Source organism: Littorina saxatilis, linkage group LG9 (assembly GCF_037325665.1).
Source record: "Littorina saxatilis isolate snail1 linkage group LG9, US_GU_Lsax_2.0, whole genome shotgun sequence".
In the NCBI taxonomy this organism is placed as follows: Eukaryota; Metazoa; Mollusca; class Gastropoda; order Littorinimorpha; family Littorinidae; genus Littorina; species Littorina saxatilis.
Genome location: NC_090253.1, coordinates 25,510,681 through 25,532,948, shown reverse-complemented (window position 1 = coordinate 25,532,948; position 22,268 = coordinate 25,510,681). Strand labels below are relative to the sequence as shown.

Here is a 22,268-nt window from a genome sequence, read left to right as displayed (position 1 = left end):
TCATATATACTATACACACATCATGTCATTACACATATCGTCTTCTGATTCATCTTTATCGACCGAGGCCGGAGGTCGAATTTGAGGGAGAGGAAGAAGGATGGACAAGGGACGAAAGTGTGCCAGTGACTCACCTCACTTCACCCTGATTCCTAGCAGCGGGGTGGAAATTAAAGGCTGGCAACACAGTACGATGCAGCTGCTGCATTCTGTGCAGTCCAGAAACCCCCGTCTGGCTTCTTGGTCCTCCGCGCCCGTGGTGCCCGTGCCCCCTTCCGCCTCTGTGGTGCCCGTGACCGCCCCTGTGGTGCCCGCGCCCGGCTCTGTGATGCCCGTGCTCAGCAGCCACGGGTGCTCCATTAGCTGGAGTTCTGACGGAGTTGTGAGCGTTGGCGACGCCAAAAGCTCCGTTCACGATTTCTTGGCGATCTTCACGCCGTGCGCCCACAACTGCAAGGGTCAAGGCAAAAGATGTTGAAATTATTCTCAGTAACGCATCGGGGCGGGGAGTGGCGGTGGGGTGGGGGTTGTAGGGGGCTTACTTTCAGTACTGAAGCACCTAACCCTTATTATGTATAAACACACACATACTCACACGTACACACACACAAACACGTGCGCGCATACACACACACACACACACACACGCCACGCACACACGCACACACACAAACACACACACACACACACACACACACACACACACACACACACGCACACACACACATACTTACACGCGCGCGCACACATACACACAAACACTTACTCGTCATGTGCGTACATACAAACGCTCAACATGTGGCCGACTAACAAATGAACATAAGGAAGTATAACTAACTTATTAAACTAACTACCTATAAATGGTATGCCTTACTACGCAACCAACCAACCATGAAATGACATTGCAATCTACAGCTAACTTTCCATTTAGTGTATCCATCATGTTCCGGTTAGTTGGGTTGTTGTTGGGGTTTTTAAGAAAGAAGACATACCTGTCCGGTTTTGATAAAACAAACAAGTCGCGTAAGGCGAAAATACAACATTAAGTCAAGTAGCTGTCGAACTCACAGAATGAAACTGAACGCAATGAAACGCAGCATCGTCAGTCCACCGCTCACGGCAAAGACAGTGAAATTGACAAGAAGAGCGGGGTAGTAGTTGCGCTGAGAAGGATAGCACGCTTTTCTGTACCTCTCTTTGTTTTAACTTTCTGAGCGTGTTTTTAATCAAACATATAATATCTATATGTTTTTGGAATCAGGAACCGACAAGGAATAAGATGAAAGTGTTTTTAAATTGATTTCGAAAATTTAATTTTGATAATAATTTTTATATAATTATTTAATTTTCAGAGCTTGTTTTTAATCCAAATATAACATATTTATATGTTTTTGGAATCAGCAAATGATGGAGGATAAGATGAACGTAAATTTGGATAGTTTTATATAAAAAAATATGTTTTTTACAATTTTCTGATTTTTAATGACCAAAGTCATGAATTAATTTTTAAGCCACCAAGCTGAAATGCAATACCGAAGTCCGGGCTTCGTCGAAGATTACTTGACCAAATTTTCAACCAATTTGGTTAAAAAATGAGGGCGTGACAGTGCCGCCTCAACTTTCACGAAAAGCCGGATATGACGTCATCAAAGACATTTATCCAAAAAATGAAAAAAACGTTCGGGGATATCATTCCCAGGAACTCTCATGTCAAATTTCATAAAGATCGGTCCAATAGTTTGGTCTGAATCGCTCTACACCCACGCACACACGCACACACACACACACATACACCACGACCCTCGTTTCGATTCCCCCTCTATGTTAAAACATTTAGTCAAAACTTGACTAAATGTAAAAAGAGATATACACACAAGTACAAAGAGTCTCTGGACACAGCTCTTGATATTCACTTAGATTCGAACTTTCTGCCGGAAAAGGGAGCGGCGCCAGGTAGTCAATGCATGCTTCCACCCCCTCCCATTCTTGCCGGCTTTTTAAACTGAACGTAGTAATGAACCGTTTTAGCAAAACTAGGGGAAGAGGGAGGGGTGCGTGTGTGTTCGTGTGTGTTCGTGTTCGTGTGTTTGTGCTCGTGTGTGTGTATGAGTGTGTGTGTGTGTGTGTGTGTGTGTGTGTGTGTGTGTGTGTGTGTGTGTGTGTGTGTGCGCGTGTGTGTATGTGTGTCAGTGTTCGTGTGCGTGCGTGTTCAGTTCGTGTGTTTGTGTGTGTGTGTGTGTGTGTGTGTGTGTGTGTGTGTGTGCGTGCGTGCGTGTGTGCCTGTGTGTGTGCGCGTGTGTGTGCGGCGTGTTCGTGCGTGTCTGTCTGTCTGTGTCTGTGTGTTTGTATAGTGTCTGTGTGTTTGTATGTGTCTGTGTGCGTGTCTACACTTACGTGCTTGCATGTGCCTGTGCGTGTCCGTGTGTGTCTGTTTCTGTGTTTGGCTGTGTGTATGTGCGTGTGCTTCTCGCTGTCTGACTGGCTGGCTGTAACATTTTGAAACACGACTTCTACACGCGCGAATGACGCACCTACACACACACTCAGTTAAATAAAACAAATAGACCTAACCGACAAAGCAAACACTGCAAACGCCAAGAGTTAGGTAGGCATTCAAAATAATTCGCCAGTTATAAATACGGCCACTCGAACAGGACATGGCGAAGCATAATAAAATTCGTCGACATAGCCGGCTCAGGTTACAGACCACTTGAGTGCTATTAGATCAGCAACGTTGTGCCTTCCGAGAACAAAAAAAAGAAAAAAGATTTCGAGATACCCCTTGCGTGAGGTATTGGTTTCGCAAATGAAGTCTATAAGCTTATAGATTGCTGTTGATTCTAAACATGCTGATCATGTATTGAGTCATTAAGCAAGTTGTTGAATAAAACATTGTTTAACCATACCTCTTCTTCGCCTGAACAAACACTCCTATCTTTCGTCAAATCATTGCAGTGACAATAGAAAAAAATATCCGTGAATGTATGTACATGTATGATTTTGTTTTTTAAAGAAACGCGAATGCAATTTTAATTTGCGTATTATTATTTTTCATATCGAATATATAAATTTGTTATGAAAAGCCACGAAGCTGAATTTTCTCAGAATCAAAACAAAATACCTTTTTCGCATGCAGTCAAGCTATGAAAATAATCAAATACAGAGCTCCCCAAAAAGTTTGTTTTGTGACAGTATGTGTGTGTGCGTGTATGCGTGCATGGGTGTCGCGTGTTTAAGTGCCATATCGGAAAAAGATACACAGAAGTAGACATAACCTCTGGTCAGTACTCATGCCATTCACTTTGACACCGTGTTTTTAACCGGGGGGAGGGTGTGTGTGTGTGTGTGTGTGTGTGTGTGTGTGTGTGTGTGTATGTGTATATATATATGTGTGTGTGTGTGTGTGTGTATATGTGTCTGTGTATGTGTGTCTGTGTGTCTGTGTGTGTGTGTCTGTGTGTCTGTGTATGTGTGTCTGTGTATGTGTGTCTGTGTCTGTGTTTGCGTGCAGGGGTGCGAGTTTAAGTGCCAGCCTGTCTGTTTGTTTTGGAGCGTTTCCTTGCCAGACTTGGGGTACAATCTCACAAAGTAAACGTTTGTTTCCAACCAACGAGTCCTCATACCGCCCATAGAGATTATACACTATATATATCCGTACGCCCGCAGTTTGGCTTTTGACACATGTATCCCCACTTTTCTTGTATTCCCCTGAGTGTCTCAGTTTCCTCCTGGCTAGAATCAAACTGCTACCTCCATTCAATTAGCTGTCGTCATGTAGCAAACAGTGTTTATACAGTATATATTTTCGAGTATGCCTTTACTCAGCTTGTCTGTACTCCTTCGTCGAATCAAAAAGTTCTGTCTTTATTCAACGACCTATTCCCACACCGTGAACATGCAGGTAAAAGTGAATCACCACTATAATATTTATAACCCCAAACTGGTTTTGAAAAATAGCATCCCCACTGTTTGTGTATATAATATATGCCTCAGATTGTCTCTCCTCTTGCATTTAATCAATCTCAAGTTACGTATGTCTCAATTCAAAAAGCTCTCCCCGTACTTCATTTAATCTATCATTTCACAGGTTTTTGGTAAATCTTCACTATATTCGTGTAGTACCTCAGACAGATTTTCAAAATATGTTTATCCCCACTTTTCGAGTGTACTGCCTGAGATTGTCTGTCCTCTAGAATCAAACTTCTTCTCCATTCAACGAGCTACTTCATACAGTGCACATGACGAATCTACGATATATTCGTATTTAACCCAAGACTGGCTTTGACAAAATTATTATCCCCACATTGTGTGTGTCGTCTGATTGTCTTGCCCTCCTGGCTAGACACACTCCTCTGGTCCTATGACACGCTGTGAAATCATTTCAGCAGTGGCATTTTATTCGAAAAGCATGTGAGGGGGAGACCAGGGAACCGCGACGGGCCCTCCGCGTTCCGCTCTGATTCAATTCACGACGATTCACTCATGCGTGTTGTCATCTACTTAGGGTCACAAACATGGGAAGAGTAAAGATGGTACATCAGTGTTGTCTGTGTTCTTTTCGCCTTTACGACAGTACAGTAGTATTGCGACAATACAGTGGCACCTCCCTTTAAAGGCCGTTTATATCCACCCGTAGATCCTGTGTGTTGTCATACACATCTCTGATCCATCCAAACCCCGGTGTAACACGAGAAAATTACTCCCACGAGATTTTTACTCCGGAGTAAACATTTCGTACGAAAAACTTACTCCCTTTACGAAAAAAGCACTCCCCCATTGCACGAGAAAATTACTCCCCAAGACAGGTGAGTTCCGAGTAAACATTTCGTACAAAAATGTTACTCCCCTGACGAATAAATAACGAATAAATTACTTCACCCCAACACGAGCAATTTAACTTCCCATGCCAGGTGTACGAAATTGTTACTCCCTTGTCCCCTGTTAGTCTTGGTGGTGGAAGGGGTGGAAGGAGGGTAGCGCGACATTCGTGTGCGCGAGATCTCTTATTGGCATTATCTCTTCGCCCTCATCCCATTTTTGCGTACAAGATTTTTACTGGAAGTAAAAAAAAATGGGGAGTAAAAATTTCGTGGAGGGAGTAATTTTTTCGTGCCTTGGGGAGTTCTTTTCTCGTACGAAAAGTGTACTCGGAGTAAGAATTTCGTACGAAATATTTACTCCGGAGTAAATTTTTCGTGGAGTAAAAATTTTGTGTTACACCGGCCCCAAATCTGCTAATTTAAGACAACCCTCCTTTCAAGATCCTGTTTTCATAGATTTATTAGTTTATGATATTATCTAAATGTAAACTTTACGTTCATTTTAAGAAATCCATTCTAAGACCCGATTTTCGAAGATCATCAATGTACATGCACACCTTCCACGGTGACCAGAACGCATCGACATGTCCGTGTGTTTCTCGTATGAATTTCAACGTATGGAGGAGGGTCTTGTCTTGTCTGCATAATTATACACACAGCAGCAACTTTAAACCGTGAAGAGACATCAGACTGCAAATAGGATCTGATTTAACTTGTTTGTCATCTGCCTCTACTGACCATTAAACACGATTCACTAAAGTCTTTATCTGCATCCTGATAACATATGAAAGCTTGAAGACCAACGTACGATAGCTATTACACTGTACCAAAAAATGTCATCGCACCTGCAAGTTTACTTAATTCTTAACCGTCCGATGTAGCATTGTTAACACTGACAGACAAATGAACTAGGCAGTATCCGGATTTAACCCCATGTGAGGTTCACCCTCACATTAAATAAATCTCAAAAAGTTCACCCTTCTGTCAGTGAGTCACTACAACGAGGATAGCGAACGAGGAAGAAGAATATTTAAAGCTTATAGGGCCTAGTCTGGAGTATGCCAAGAACTATTATTAATTAGTCCAACAACAATTCACAAACAAACACCAACGAAACTTACCAGCAAGAAGGGCCGCAAGAGCCAACAAAACAAAATACTTCGCCATGTTTTTTTATCACTTCACGTTTGCGACGTCTGAACTGGAGGGGTAGAAAACGTCAGTACCCGTATATGGAGACAATGTGATGTCACGTGCCAAGTGGAGAGCAGTGTCGTATACCAGTTCTGTGTGGTGTCGTATACCCTTACAGTCCCTCCCCGCAACACCACCAGCCCCCCTGCCCCCCTCCCCTTTCTCTTCCCATCCACGCCTGTGGTAGGGTGGTTAACTCACTCAGTGACTTGTGTGTCCTGTTCAAGCATTGTGTGACAATTGGGTGGTGTTCTAATACAAATATTTTAGGATTTTTTTCCGTTTAGTTTCAACGATGATGTGTCCAGTGTTCTAGTCATCAATACACGAATCTTTGTAAAGTTGTGTAGAAGATAAAAGCTAGGGGAGGAACGCCTGAACCTTCCCGATTGTAAATGATAGTCTTTCCAGTCGATCTCTACTGACGGAGAACATGCGCTGTTGAATTTGTCATTCATGGCCGCGGTGTAGATTTGACTGTGTTTCTAAATTAAGATTGAAACATTGGTATCAAGGTTCCGGTTGCGGGTAGACTGAAGCAGGGGATCGAGAAACTAGTGTTACAGCAGTCGGGGACACACACACACACACACACACACACACACACACACACACACACACACACACACACACTGGCACGCGCGCATCATGACACAAACACACTCACTCACCGTGGCTCACACACACACACACACACACACACACATACACACACACCCACACACACACACTCACACATGCACACACACACACACACACACACACACACACCGCCACACCCACCCACACCCACACACGCACACACACACACACACACACACACACACACACGTGCGCACGCGCGCATCATGACACAAACACACTCACTCACTCACACACACACACACACACACTCACACACACACCCACCCACACACACACACACACACACACACACATACGCACGCACTCACACCCACACACACACACACACACACACACACACACACACACACACACACACACACACTGACACACACACTGCACACATACACACTTCCATTGCGGACACACACAGCAGTCTTTTACTCTCTTTCTCTCTCCAATATTATAAACACTCTCACAGAAACACCGTCCAGGAAATGTCCACTCGATACGGGCTGTGTCCCTCCCCCCATAGTGTAAACAATAATGGGGCACACGGAGCCTCTCGGCCTTTATTCCCGAACGTCTACAGGAGGGATCGAGACCCATAAAGCACAAGGAGAGCCAACGGTTTCATTGGCCATCGGGAATGGGGGTAGGGGGGGGGGGGGGGTAGGATGGAGGATAGTGGTTGGAGAGATCGAGTGTCCTCTTACAACAACAGCACTACCACCTATTTTGATAAGTCAGTTGTCTGAGGAATGTCTGTTGTTGTTGTTGTTGTTGTTGTTGTTGTTGTTGTTGTTGTTCTTCTTCTTCTTCTTCTTCTTCTTCTTCTTCTTCTTCTTCTTCTTCTTCTTCTTCTTCTTCTTCTTGCTGTTGTTGTTATTGTTGATCAGTAAATGTCCCTATTAAGTTAAAAGACCTGTGAGAACGTAAAGAAATAGTTTTGACTCGAATATCTGCGAATGACGGACACAACATCTGTTTCAGCTTCACTGTACAATTATCACGGTCGTCAGGTATTTTTCTTTTAAATAAAATAAAATTTAAACACTGTTGATGTTACATTCGAAATATCTAATTATTTCTTTTGTATCAAGCCCGATCAGCACAAAAGCTTCACATTGAAATAGGAAAGGTGGTCTAAATTCAATATTTATATTACAGAGGTACCTGCGGGGAAAAGATACAATTTGGAACAGCCCCATAGACGGGCGGAGTTGTCCAGTGGACGAGACATCGGCCTCCTAATCGGAAGTTCGTGAATTCAAATCCTGGCCGCGGCCGCCTGGTGGGGTTAAGGGTGGAGATTTTTCCGATCTCACAGGTCAACGTATGTGCTGACCTGCTAGTGTCTTAACCCCCTTCGTGAGTACACGCAAGCACAAGACCAGACCAAGTGCGCACGGAAAAGATCCTGTAATCCATGTCAGAGTTCGGTGGGTTATAGAAACACGAAAATACCAAGCATGCCTCCCCCGAAAGCGGCGTCTGGCCGTCTGGCGGGGTAAAAACAGTCATAAACGTAAAAACCAACTCGTGCAAAAACATGAGTGAACGTGGGAGTTTCAGCCCATGAACGAAGAAGAAGAAGAAGAAGAAGAAGAAGAAGAAGAAGAAGAAGAAGAAGAAGAAGAAGAAGAAGAAGAAGAAGAAGAAGAAGAAGAAGAAGAGCCCCATGATGAGTGTCTCTACATGGCAGGTGGCCTCTCAAGTAAAGTATTTGTCAAGAAACTAGAGAAAGAGACCGGCCATACAATATGTCTTTTTAAGGAAGGTGTCCTCTCATTGCAGGGGCTTCACGTAGCAGGTACCACTGTCTTTTGAACATACCATTAAATGTACATTTAAAGCCTGAGGCTAAACTTTGTATTGAAGAGGGGTCTTTGAAACGTTCTTGTTTGCTTTCAATTACGAGCACACAATTACTGTTAGCGAACGTCATCGACAATGGATTTGAACTGATGTTTATTAGTGGCAAATTATGAACTGGTTTTGACTTGTTCTGTTTTACAAGTAGTGAATTGGAACACACCAACCGCCCACTCTCTTTGGAAGACCTCAATAATCTGAGAAAAAGAGAGGGAGTCTAAAATGGAGGTTAATTTACAGATGTTATGCAGAGAAAATCTGAGAAACTGGGGTGTGTGACAAGAGTAAGAGGGGTCTTAATCCGGAGGGTCTTAATCCGGAGGGTCTTAATCCGGAGGGTCTTAATCCGGAGGGTCTTAATCCGGAGGGTCTTAATTCGGAGGGTCTTAATTGGGGGTTTCTACTGTATCAGAAATATTAACACGTGTGTATTCTTCTCTTCTTCTTCTTTGTTCATGGGCTGCAACTCCCACGTTCACTCGTGTTTTTGCACGAGTGGATTTTGACGTGTGTGTGTGTGTGTGTGTGTGAGTGTGTGTGTGTGTGTGTGTGTGTGTGTGTGTGTGTGTGTGTGTGTGTGTGTAAATAAGACAAATCAAAGCAAAGTAAAGCAAAACAAACCAAAACAAAACAAACAAACAAAACAAAACAAATCAACCCAAACCAAACCAAACCAAACCCAAAAGAAGACAAAACAAATGATTACCCTTTCAAACACCTATTTTATTTGGTCACACAGCAGACGAGCAGTGCGGCCAGCAAAAGGCTGACCAGGAGGGTCACTATGATGACGTTGCCGGCGGCCAGTCAGCTAGTCTTCCACCAGAACCAGCGGGCAGCGGGTGTGGGGGTCAGTCCATCTGTTGCGGTCAGTGATGGCTGTGTCGTCCTCGGGCTGGACTTGACCTCAGGGGTGGTACCTGAAGAAAAAGAATGGGCAGTTAGTTTACTGGGGCGGTGTTTGGGATTTAAAGAAACTATAAGGCCTCTAACACAAGTGAATGAGAACCACACTTCTAGTTTAATCCACTTCTGGGCCGAAAAGTTATTACCCCTGTATTGTGTGTCTGTTTTGAATTTCTGTATGTCTGCTTCTCTTCGCGCCTCTGTGTGTCTGTGTGTGTGTCTGTGTGTCTGTCTGTCCGTCTGTTCGTCTGTCTGTCTGTCTGTCTGTCTGTCTGTCTGTCTCTCTCTTTCTCTCTCAGTCTCTCTCTCTCTCTCACACTTTTTATCTCTCTCACTCTATTTCACACACACACACACACACACACACACACACACACACACACACACACACACACACACACACACACACACACACACACACACACACACACGCTTACCCTTCCCGAGATGATTGTGCCACGCTGTAGTAGCAGTCTCTGGAACAACCCGTGTCGGATGGTTCCCATGGAGACTAGTCACGTGATTAGGACCAAGAATCTCTTTCAGCCTGCGCTGCTGGTTCGACTGAAGACTTAGGTCCTTCTTCGGGGCGGCTGCCGGCAATTAGTGGCGACAGGTAATGCCGTTTGGTTTGATCCAGTGTTTTTCGTAAGTCGTCCATAGTCTTTGTTCCATGAAGGTGGTGACTCGTTTGGTCGACCTTTTGATGCATTCCGTGCAATTGGTGATTGAAATGATCGCCTTCTGGGACCATATGATTGCCCATTGTGTGCCTTCCGTTCATTTGATGACCCATAGTGTCACCCATTCCATGTGATCCGTGCATATGGTCAGTCATGTGGCCACCCATACCGCCAATTCCGTGCATGTGATGACTCATATGTTCTTCCTTGCCGATCATTCCGCGCATGTTTCGGCTCATAATTCCATCCTTGCCAATCATTCCGTGTATGCTATGGCCCATGTGACGGCTGCCCATTGGTTGTGATTCATGCATGTGAGGACTCAAATGGCCACCCATACCGCTCATTCCGTGCATATTTTGACTCATAATTCTATCCTTGTTGATCATTCCGTGCATGCTTTTGTCCATGTGACTACCCTTCTTTTTCTGTGATCCATGCATATGAGGACTCAAATGGCCACCCATACCGCTCATTCCGTGCATCTGTTGACTCATAATTCTATCTTTGCCGATCATTCCGTGCATGTGATGGTCAATAGCGCTGCCCACTTGAATCGGTCCGTGCATCTGATGATTCATATGATCCTCCTTACCGCTCATTCCGTGCATGTGATGACCTTCGACGTCATTCATTCCGTTCATATGGTGTTCCATTCCGTTCATGTTATGGCCCATTCCGTTCATGTTATGGCCCATTCCGTTCATGTTATGGCCCATTTCGTTCTTGTTATGGCCCATTTCGTTCTTGTGATTACCCATTCCGTGCATGTGGTGATCCATTCCGTTCATCTTATGGCCCATTTTGTTCATGTTATGGCCCATTTCGTTCATGTTATGGCCCATTTCGTTCTTGTGATTGCCTTTTCCGTTCGTCTGGTGATCCATTCCGTTCATGTGATGGCCCATTCCGTTCACGTCGTGACCCATTCCACTCATCCCACGACCCATCATATTCATTTGCATATGGTGACCCATTCCTTCCATTTGATGGCCCATTTTGCTCATGTGATGGTCCATTTCGTCTGCGTGATGGCCCTGGCCGTTCATGTGATGGTCCATTCCCTGCATGTGGTGACCCATTCCTTCCATATGGAGGTCCTTTTCGTTCATGTGATGGTCCATTCCCGTCATGTCGTGGCTCATTCCGTTCGTCCCATGGCCCATCATATTCATGTGCATGGGGTGATCAATTCCTTCCATATGGTGGCCCATTCCATTTATTTGCTGATCCATCTCGCTCATGTGATGACCCATACCTGCTTCCTGATGGCCCATTCTATTCATGTGACGGTCCATTCCCAACATGGCGTGGCCCATTCCGTTCACCCCTTGACCCATCATACTCTTGTGCATGTGTTGACCCATTTCTGTCATATGGTGGTCTATTCCGTTCATGTGGCTATCCATTCTAATCATGTCTTGGACTTTTCCGTGCATGTCATGGTGCATTTCGTCAATGCCATGACCCATTAAATGCATTTGGTGACCCATTTCATTCATGCCATAGTTCACTCTGTTCATTCCATTTCCCTTTCCGTGTGTGCCATGGTCAAGTCCGTGCATGCCATTTCCCATTCCGTTCATGCCATTTGCTATTCCGTTCATGCCATGGCCCATTCCGTTCATGTGGTGACCCAACCCATTCATGTGATGACCCATTCCGTTCATGGGATGACCCATTCCGTTTATGGGATGACCCATTCCGTTCATGCCATGGTCCCTTCCGTTCATGCCATGACTCATCCTATCCACTTGCATGTGATGACCCATTCCATCCATATGGTGGTCCATTCCGTTCACGATGTGTTCCGTATCCTGGACCATTTCGTTCATGTCATGGCCCATTCCGTGCATGTGATGATTCATTTTATTCATGTGATGGTCCATTCCGTTTACGTCGTGGTCCATGTGCTGACCCATTGCATTCATGGCATGGCCCATTCCGTTTAACGGACGATCCATCTCGTTCATGTCATCACGTTTTTCGCTCATGAAGTCGTTCATCTCTGCCATGTGACGACTCATGTCTTGCATGTGACGAATTACGATGCTATGCATATTTTCATCATGGTGTCTTCCATGACGATGACGGTGACGATGACCATGATGACGCCTGTGCAATGCATGACGTCGGCGGCTCATCCTATCATCGTCCTCGTAGTCGTCAACGTCATCCTTGTCCTCATCATGGCGATGACGATAATGACGATGTCGTCGCCTCTTGTGTTCGATGGCTCGCCAAGGACTGAATCTTTGTATCAGGGAAGGCAAATGAGACCGAGACAAAACGGAAGTACCGTCGGCAGCCATCTTGCTGCCTGTCGCCACATCATCATCTGTCATGGATCTGGACCCAACATCGCGCCAGGAAATCACTGTGGGAGGAGAACAGAACTCTTAGACGAAGCTTGTTAATCTGTGTTTCAGTCCCGTCATTTGTTTTTCTTGTTTTTAATGTGGATAAAAGATTAGAATATGTACATGATCGTCGTAATAAACGTGTGTGTGTGTGAGTGTGTGTGTGTGTGTGTGTGTGTGTGTGTTTGTGTGTGTGTGTGAGTGTGTGTGTGTGTGTGTGTGTGTGTGTGTGTGTGTGTGTGTGTGTGTACGTGTACATATGTGGGGGTGGTGGTGGTGTAGGAGGTTACGAAACATGAGTAAGCTATTTTTATTTTTCATCCCCCCCCTCCCCCCGTGAGGAGAGTAAGGATAACTTTTTTGTTTCCTATCTCTGTCTTTTCCTATCTGCCCTCCCCCTCACCTCCTCCTACAGACAGGCAAATAAACAGACAGGTAAGCGACGAAGTGCACACTGCCAGATTCTAAGCATTAAAAGGATGAAAGTGATCATGTAATCACTGAGATTGACACAAATACTATAGAGTGCAGAGTTTACACATGTACACATAATTCCTTTCCCGTGTAAACGATCATGCTAATCATTTCAGATTTGTTCAAGCTTTTATTACGACAATTCATCAACATGAACACATGCATTATTTGTAATGCAGAATCTTATGGTATAAGTTTGGAAGCGATCTCACGACCTTAGGCAGTATCCCTTTAAGTATTAGAATGTATAAATTACAGACAAAACCAAACTGCATTCACGAGCACGTTGACCTGGCAGACTTATACGTTGACGAACAAAACAAATAAGAACAAAAAAATGTAATCTGAAAATTGAACCAACAAAAAAAAGTTCACTTGCCTTGCACAAGAACACAAAGAAGCAGAGCTGCACGTGTCCACGCCATCGTGACAAGAGAAAGAACGGCCAACACTGATTGTCACTTTGTATGTGTGTACACAACTTGGTTGCAGACCAGACACTTTTCTCAACACAGTGATTTTCTTCGCGCCGTTCTTCTGGCAATGTCGATGAAGTGTCAGTTTCTGATCATGTTAAGCGATATTTTTCTTCTCCGTGTGCGTCAGAAGAAAGCTGGTAACTTGAGACTTGAAACTATATATTGTTATGATATTCGTTGCCTATACTACTGTCGTAACAGACTAATTGCTAAATGGACAAGCCCAAGACCGCTAGAAAGGATTTTTAAGAGCTTGCAGTGAAACCATAGAATTTACAAATTAGGCCTTTAATAAACAAACGCAATTAAAAAGTAACATCTGAGTCGTCAATTTCCAGCATTGTTCGTTTTATTTTAGATATTTACAGTTTCGTGCCAGGATATGATACTGCTTAAAGTATTGATAATATATAGGCCTACATTGTACCATCATTGAAAGGTACAACCATTCGGTTTTGAGGGAAGGATGTCAAATACTTATTCTAAAGCTTGAGAGAAATGGTTAAAAGTCAATAAATGATGAGTCATCAATTTCGTTATATATTTCAAACCCTCCTTTCCTTCAATCTTTGGTTCTTTCTTTCTTCTTTTCTTTTTTTGTTCTTTCTTTTCAGTCTATTCCTTTTCTTTGGCTTTCTGTTGTTCTTTCTTTCGTTCTTCCTTTTTTCGAATTCTGTCTTCCTTTCTTTCTTCCCAAGTTCCGGCAGTGTCTTCATTAATTGTTCTCTCTCTCAAGTTCTTTTTGTCTATCTTTGTTTCTTTATTTCTCCTGCAATTGCAGTAATATTGAATATTTCTCGTGCTGATTGATAAATATGTGAAGGTTAACGCTGCTTCTTTAAAAATTAACCGTCTGTATCAATGTTATCTTCACCGCCAACGCCAATCACCACCACCACCAACACCACCACCACCCGTGACCACCACCACAATCACCACCTCTTGCTTAAACAGTCCACTATCCTACTACCGAACGGTTTGGTATGACCCTCTGGGTTCTCAAGACAACTTGAAAACCATGAACAAGTTAACCATCCTGCATCCGACACCCACCACGATTGGAGAGATGCATATTGCTCTGCTGCCTGGGTGTCCGAGTCGTCGTCGTTTCGTCGTCACTTGACTCGAAGTTGTTGGTGTGTGACAGACAGTCAAAGAAGCCACGAAACAAAAGCCCCAATGCACCTGTCATTCTTTCCCACTCCCCTCGACCCCCTCCCCCAACACACACACACTGACACACCCAAACCGCCCCCGCCCCCCCCCACCCCACCCCCCACATACACACACACACACACACACACACACACAGACACACACACACACACGTACACACACACCATTTCTCATTTCCTCGCCTCTTTCGTTAAGCTTTCTCCGACGATGCCATGACAGTGTCAGATCAAGTTCCGAATACCAGAACACATTCGGCACTTATCAATTATTAGTGTGTCTAATGCAATTAGCACCATGCAGTCGAGATCATTATATGATCCATTGTTATCACTGATCATCCAGACGGTACAGAGACCGATTACAGCCGTGTCCCTCGGGTTTCATCTGAGCACTTTTCTGATATTATGCTTCAAGAAAGACAGAAACAAATATATATATTACATCGAAAGCAAACTTTTTTCTCTGCTGTAGTGTTGGCAGTTCGCGGCCGCAGTACCGTGCAAAGTACGGTTAATTCCTAGCAAATCTTGAAATAAGAGATCATACTGACGAACGCGTCAGCACAACATTGCTGTTTTTTTCAAAATCAGGACAAATATGAGCTTTCCTTTCCGGTATCTCACCGAATTTTACCGGTTTAAACATGTTTGTCTCTCTGGCCTTTGGACTTCTCAAGAAAATATTCAATACTCAAGCACATGGTTTAAAAAGAAAGTAAAAAGAAGTTTATATGACCAGTATATCCATAAATGGTTTACAGAAATTGGAACAAAAAATATGTTTTGGAATTATCGAATGTTCAAAGATATTTTTGCATGTGAAGACTACGTCACAACCCTGCCATATCAGCAATGTGTTTCAATGATGAAGTTTAGAACATTAAACAACAATTTGCCTGTACAGAAAGAACGTTATCTTAACATCCCGAGGTCAGAAAGAACTTGCACCAAATGTGTATCGCATGACATAGGTGATGAATTCCATTATTTATTTGTCTGTGATTTTTTCAAAGAAGAAAGAGCTGAGTTGTTACCACCTTACTATTGGAAAAAAACCTAATGCACTTAAATTTAAAAAGTTGTTTGCTACTAAGAAAAAGAAATTGCTAAAGAATATTTTGGACTTTACTAATAGAATTTGTAACAGTTTTTCATAATTTTTTTATTTTTTATTTTTTTTATTTTTATTTTTTTAAATTTATTTATTATATTAGCATATATCATAATTGTATTGATTGTATTTATTGTTCAAAATGCCCCCATGGGTTATGGACTAATAAACTTGAACTTGAACTTGAACTTGAACTTGAGTCTTACTCTTACTGATGCTCAAGCAGTCAATACCCGGCTCGGGTTTCATCTGAGCACTTTTCTGATACTATGTTTCAAGAAAGACAGAAACAAATATATATATTACATCGAAAGCAAACTTTTTTCTCTGCTTTTGTGTTGGCAGTTCGCGGCCGCAGTACCGTGCAAAGTACGGTTAATTCCTAGCAAATCTTGAAATAAGAGATCATACTGACGAACGCGTCAGCACAACATTGCTGTTTTTTTCAAAATCAGGACAAATATGAGCTTTCCTTTCCGGTATCTCACCGAATTTTACCGGTTTAAACATGTTTGCACTGATTATCATTAACGAGAGAGAGAGAGAGAGAGAGAGAGAGAGAGAGAGAGAGAGAGAGTAGTGTCCCTTGGAAGATCTTTAGTGAAGAAATGCAACGTTCTTGATTCGTTTGCGAAAATGGCGGAAAACATGGAAAAAGAGGAAAATCAACCCATGCCGAGCGAAATTAGTGACGAAGAAGGCACGAACGATGGTTCAGACGAGTCTGATTCCGATGATACAACCGAACAAGATGAAGCACGAATCAGAGAACTAGAAAAAGAGGTTTGTTTCTGGTAGATACACGGAATGTGTGTCTATATCTGCTACCAGTCACATGCAGCTAGTATAAATAGTATTACTATTACTATTAGAATAGGTATATATATATTAATATATAAGGTAGGACGTCAGCCGGCCTTGTTTATCTCACATAAACTCCATACTGACTATCCCTTTCACCTCGAAACTACTGATAATCGAACTTTGGACCATGTATTCAACTCATGTAGTCTAATTCGCGGTAATTCGGGATGAAATGGTATTTTGACTTAGACATTTGCTTCGTCGCAAAATCTTTCTTTTCTCATGCAAGGGACGTAACCACTCGGTGCGTTTTTGAATAAATCGAATTTAGGGATAAAATGTATCGGATTTCATCCCAAATCTACTTTATTTACAAGAACTTGACATTCTTTTCTCCCTTTAGATAATTGTACCCCTTAAAATTGTCGGGGAAGCGTTCAGTTTGGGGTTTATTTTGGCAGAAGCCAGCCATAGCCGCATAGTCGCGTTCCACTTTTACTGTTCCAGTCAGTCTTGATATGATTTGATGGAAAGAAATCGGGAACACAGAAATAAAAGAAACAGAAATAAATCAAATCAACAGCTTGGATGTCACGTATCATTGCATGACATACAATTAGTACTGATACACACAAACCACTATAAGCATTATGCTTGTTGTTGTTTACTCAATATGCGTCTTTTTGTAAATAATGCACAAACGTTGAATAAAACAGTTTAAACCATACACACAAACAAAAACTCAGATCACACTAAAGAGTAAAGACTAAAGGCGACAACCGGACATGCGATGCAACAAGATAGTGCACAAGGAAATCTGGATCTATGTTTTGTTGTGATTGTGAACACACATGACATATACTACTGGTACTACAGTAGTACCTGCCATATCCGGTCACCCATTAGTCATTGCAAAGGTGACCGCAAATATCAGGTGGCCGTTCATTACAGGCCCCCTCCTCCTCCAAAAAAAACCCCAAAACACGATCAAGTATTCATGAAGAAAAGAAAGCGATCATCCACGAGCTGCCGATTCATTGTCTCTGTTAGTTTTGCTTTTGTTTATACATCTTAATTATTTGCATGTTTAACTCGATCGTCCTGGCTAAGCTATTGTTTCGTATGTTTCTATGTGTGTTGTTTGGATTATTATATATGTATTTGAGTGTCAGATAAACAAGTGTTTCAAACTCACATCAGCTGTGATCGATCCGGAAGTGACTACCGTAAATGTACATGTATGCGCATGCGTAAGTATTCTCTGCTGCCTTAATAACCTTCACTCTTTGCTCTAAAGTCAGCACCAGTCTTTTCTTTGTTGGAGTTTGTGTTGCCATTCTGAAAGACTGACTGACTGACTGAACAAATTCTTGACAGGCTTGCAAAGGCTTCAAATAATCACTCAACAATCACTCACGTCTTCATTCACGAAACAAACAAACACAAACACGCAGCGATCGCTCACACTCCAATGTAAACAAAAACAATCTTGAGTTTGACTCGTCAGCTTTATTAACAGGCGATACATGTGTTAACAGTTATAGAAAGTGGACAGGTGCTGATTTCTAACGGCCAGATAGCAGGTGGGAGGTGGGTGGGCGGGGAGAGCCACAGGCGCTCGCCCGCGAAAGTGACAAGTGGCCGTTAAGTGGCCGCTCCTGTCGAGTAAGAGGGGCACCTTAGGGCAAAAATCAGTGACCGTTGACCGCGTCAGACAGGTTAACGGCCATTAAGAGTCAATTATAGAAGGAAAACTCATTAGTCATGGGAAAGCTGGCCGCTCCAGGCAGGTTCACGCCCACGAAAGGGCCGGAAATGGAAGGGACTACTGTACTAAGAAGAGATTCACCAATTTGGTAAAACTAAAAGAATGATACAAATTATAAATAATTATTATGATAAGGCACACAAACAACCTTAACAAGTGATGTTTTACTTTTAGATAACCTGTCAAAAAATCATCTATAAGGTAGGTAGTAGCCTAATGTGTGTCTGTGTTGTTTTTGTGTGTTTTTTTTCCAAAACCTTAGTTCTGCCTTACTCTCAGAAGCTCTCACTGTTACCTAGAAGTTAAGATACATTTCATTGGCAATTTTTCCTGTAGATTTCCAAGAACCCGTACCTGTACAGCAGCCATGTGGAGCTGATCAAAAAGCTCAGGGAGCTGGGAGACTTGGACCGTTTGCGGGATGCCAGACACAACATGCAGAAACACTTTCCGCTCAGCGAAGGTCAGTTGGTCATACAGTGGAACCCCCTTTAAACTTTTAAGACCTCGAAGAATCAGAGAAAAACAGGTCTTAGGAAAGAGGAGGTAGTCTTCAAATGGGGGTAAATTTAGAGGTTATGAACAGAAAATTTGAGAAAACAAGGACATTAAAAATAATAAGGGAGAGAGTCTAATGTTGGGGGGTCTTAAATTAAGTTAAAAGGGGGGATCCACTGTAGTCATATTGTTTGAGTTACAACTTAGGCACACACAAAAAAAAGTCTGTTTACGGTAACCCGACCGACCCTATTTTTTTCGCGCGACCCTAGACTTTCTTTTGGCATTTGGGGGGGGGGGGGGGGGGGAAGCAAAATAATGTAAAAATATGGTTTTTTGGAAGAAAAAAAATCCCCACCTACCGACCCTATTTTTTTGGCCTATGTTACCGTAAACAGACCTTTTTTTTTTTTTTGGCCTTACAGTTACATGTATAATGAATTAATTCAGATTACCCACAAAGTTCAAATAGAGCAATGACTTCATGACCGTCAATCATTAGAATAGATTCATAAATAACATTGTAAATTAGAAAGGGGTGAAATACATAGATGTGGTCCTTGTCGCATTTAACAAACAAACAATCCAAAGGAAAGACTAATGTGACAGTGTGTAACTGTAACTGTAATGTTGGAGGAGACTTAGGTTTGCGTTGCTATATTTTGGTTTTTGGAAATGTTCAGTGCACTAGACAAAACGAAAGGGGAAAAAAGTGGATTACGAAAACAGGTTCCCCTTTTTTTAATGTGTAAAAGCTGTAAAAATGACTTTACTGAAAGTAATCATCATGCACTAATAATTTCTGATTTAGGTGTTCCATCTGAGTGATTGCAACCTGATTCACAATCACACGACCACTTTTGTTTATGTTGCAGAAATTTGGTTGGAGTGGCTACGAGATGAGGTCCCGCTTGCATCAGAGCAAGAAGAGAGAGACAAAGTGGAGACTCTGTTTAATCTGGCTGTTAAGGATTATGTTTGTAAGTATATGATAACTTTTCAGTTATTCATTTGAGGCAGACAACTTTTGGGCTGAAATATCAAATTCTTCTCTTCTTTTTTTTTTCTACTACGGCGACAATGACAGAAATGCATGATAAGAAATAAGCCAGAGGAAGATCAGAGAGATACGGGGAAGAGATACAAGTGACAGCCTGCTAAACTAGCACACCACTATAGAACTTTTCCGACGTGGCTGGCAATTCTTGTCCATGGCTGATTGATGGATCAACTTGTATGTTTTCACATTTCCCTCTGAATAAAGTAACACAACAATGCTGACAGTTGTACCTTGTTTTATATCTGATCAGCAGCAAAATCTGCAAATTTCAAAATGAGAATGTTCGTATCTTTTTTTTTCACCAGCTGTGCCAGTGTGGCTGGAGTTTGTGCAGTTTGCGATCGGCGGCATGGGGGGAGAGGGCGGTGTGCAACACGTGCGTGACGTCTTCGAGCGAGCGGTGACAGCAGTGGGTCTGCACGTGACCCAGGGAGCCAACGTGTGGGAGGCGTACAGAGAGTTCGAGAACGCCTTGCTGGCTGGTCTCATGGTGAGCTTTGCTGCAAGCGTGCAGATACTATCATGGAACTCCCCTTTTAAGGCAACTTGTTTTAGGCCACCCGGTTTTTTTCTTGATAAAGTCTGTAAGTATACCTCAATTTTAAGACTCCTTCCCTGGTATGACCTGGTTTTTCTCAGATTTGTGGAGGTCTTGATTCTTCTTCTGCTTCTGCGTTCGTGGGCTGAAACTCCCACGTACACTCGTGTTTTTTGCACGAGTGGAATTTTACGTGTATGACCGTTTTTTCCCCGCCATTAAGGCAGCCATACGCCACTTTCGGAGAAAGCATGCTGGATATTTTCGTGTTTCTATAACCCACCGAACTCTGACATGGATTACAGGATCTTTTCCGTGCGCACTTGGTCTTGTGCTTGCGTGTACACACGAAGGGGGATAAGCCACTAGCTGGTCTGCACATAAGTTGACCTGGGAGATCGGAAAAATCTCCACACTTAACCCACCAGGCGGCCGCGACCGGGATTCGAACCCTCGACCTTCCGATTAAGAGGCCGACGTCTTACCACCCCGCCACAGCGCCCGTCCGTGGAGGTCTTGATAAGGCAGAAGAGGTCTAAGTCAACCAAAAGTGGGTGCATTCCCTGCAAACAGGTCAAATGTCTACAGGAAGTGTGCCTACAGGGAATGATTCCAATTTTGGTAGACATAGACCCCTTCTGCCTTAATACGGGTGGTTTGATTGTATGACTTTTTCTTTAGCAGCATTTTTTTCATTTTTCATTTATTTATTGTCCCATCGCTGGGAAATTCGGGTCGCTTCCTCCCAGTGGAAAGCTAGCAGCAACGGGGTCGCGCTACCCAGGTGTCTGCGTGTTTAGGTGTATTCAGCCACCTGCACTTATGGCAGAATGACCAAGGTCTTTTACGTGCCACTGTGGTGACACGGGGGTGGGACATGGCTTCCGTCTCTGAGTCTGCACATAAAGTTGACCCGTGTCCGTCCGCCCCGAATTCGAACCAGCGACCTTCCGATCACAAGTCCAGTGCTCTACCAACTGAGCTACCGAGCCCCCTCATTTTCAGCATTTTCACAAGATCTGTCCCTAAAACTAAAAGGCCTCTGCAGCCACTGAGGACCTTTCATCATGACTTTGTAACTAGCACCAAGACTGAAGAGATGACATTGCAGCTTTGCTTTCTGCATGATTTGTGCCAGGCAAGAGTTACTAGTGACATGATATATTTTAGATCCTGTGTATGGTTTAGAAGAATTAGACTGTGACTCAATGATAGTAAAATCAAGCATGAAACTGAAAGCTGCAATGCTTGCTCACAGTATCCTATTTGATGAGAAGCTGCAGAGAACATAGTTTACCATGGTTTTCAGCTGTTGCTGCTGCTATTGAACAGTTTTCTGGTCCTTAGTTACATTTTTAGTACAAGTCTGAATTAGAGGCAGGCTCATAGAGGTTGTCTTTTCTTTTTCTCACATTTTTTCGGCAAACATTTACTAACTCAGCTTTACAAAGTTCTCTGAAATGCTTTCTTTGTGTGATTCTTGGTTAGTTCCATCTGTGTAGCAATGTCACTGAGTTGAATTATCTTGATTTTTGACGCCAGCCGCAACCCGGCGCCGTGACAACCAAAGAACAGGAGGAGGCGTTCAGCGCACAAAACCAGAGAATTGCATCACTCTTCAAGAGACAGCTGGCAGTGCCTCTCATGGGTTAGATTCTTCTTTTTCTTGCTTTCCAATGTGTCTGTGTCTTATCATATCTTATCCCAATTCACATATAGCAATTTACTTCAGTTTAGTGCTAGAACGCTAAAAACTACGCTTCACCCTGGTAGGGGGGAAGTAACCCTAAAAATAGAACAGCCTTGACGGTCACATGACAACGCCAGGTCAAGGTTACCTCCCAACATGCATTGCGCACGCATGCTCTCGCCGCCATGTTTTATTCATTTCTACTCTTT

General features: G+C 43.1%; 3 protein-coding genes across 4 annotated transcripts in view; 1 reads left to right on the top strand and 2 right to left on the bottom strand.

Annotated features, from left to right (window-relative positions):
- LOC138975696 (filaggrin-like) overlaps positions 1 to 6,122 on the bottom strand; it is an 8,801-nt gene extending 2,679 nt beyond the window's left edge. The window contains exons 1-2 of one of the 2 annotated variants that reach the window (XM_070348440.1): positions 5,942 to 6,122; positions 135 to 450 (exon numbers count right to left, since the gene is read on the bottom strand). In XM_070348440.1, the coding sequence (XP_070204541.1) occupies positions 135 to 450; positions 5,942 to 5,987 (362 nt within the window). In that variant the 5' untranslated portion in view covers positions 5,988 to 6,122. The remainder of the gene's footprint in view (positions 1 to 134; positions 451 to 5,941) is intronic. The other variant, XM_070348439.1, reaches the window with a different exon arrangement.
- A 3,093-nt stretch (positions 6,123 to 9,215) lies between these two features.
- LOC138975695 (suprabasin-like) lies at positions 9,216 to 13,508 on the bottom strand. The gene is made up of 3 exons (XM_070348437.1): positions 13,316 to 13,508; positions 9,857 to 12,479; positions 9,216 to 9,433 (listed from the first exon to the last, which is right to left on the bottom strand). The coding sequence occupies exons 1-2, from the start codon at positions 13,359 to 13,361 to the stop codon at positions 9,943 to 9,945; spliced, it is 2,583 nt and encodes an 860-aa protein (XP_070204538.1). The 5' UTR covers positions 13,362 to 13,508; the 3' UTR covers positions 9,216 to 9,433; positions 9,857 to 9,942.
- Positions 13,509 to 16,314: 2,806 nt separating this feature from the next.
- Positions 16,315 to 22,268, top strand: part of LOC138975692 (squamous cell carcinoma antigen recognized by T-cells 3-like) — a 51,320-nt gene continuing 45,366 nt past the window's right edge. Inside the window, exons 1-5 of the mRNA XM_070348433.1 lie at positions 16,315 to 16,484; positions 18,610 to 18,736; positions 19,647 to 19,751; positions 20,137 to 20,321; positions 21,912 to 22,017. Of these exons, the coding sequence (XP_070204534.1) occupies positions 16,338 to 16,484; positions 18,610 to 18,736; positions 19,647 to 19,751; positions 20,137 to 20,321; positions 21,912 to 22,017 (670 nt within the window). The 5' untranslated portion in view covers positions 16,315 to 16,337. The remainder of the gene's footprint in view (positions 16,485 to 18,609; positions 18,737 to 19,646; positions 19,752 to 20,136; positions 20,322 to 21,911; positions 22,018 to 22,268) is intronic.

Excerpts from the sequence above, each read along its gene's own strand:
- LOC138975695 (XM_070348437.1), bottom strand. The coding sequence starts at position 13,361 with ATGGCGTGGACACGTGCAGCTCTGCTTCTTTGTGTTCTTGTGCAAG. Across the intron at positions 12,480-13,315 it reads TCTTTGTGTTCTTGTGCAAG|TGATTTCCTGGCGCGATGTT; the intron begins GCAAGTGAACTT and ends CTCCTCCCACAG.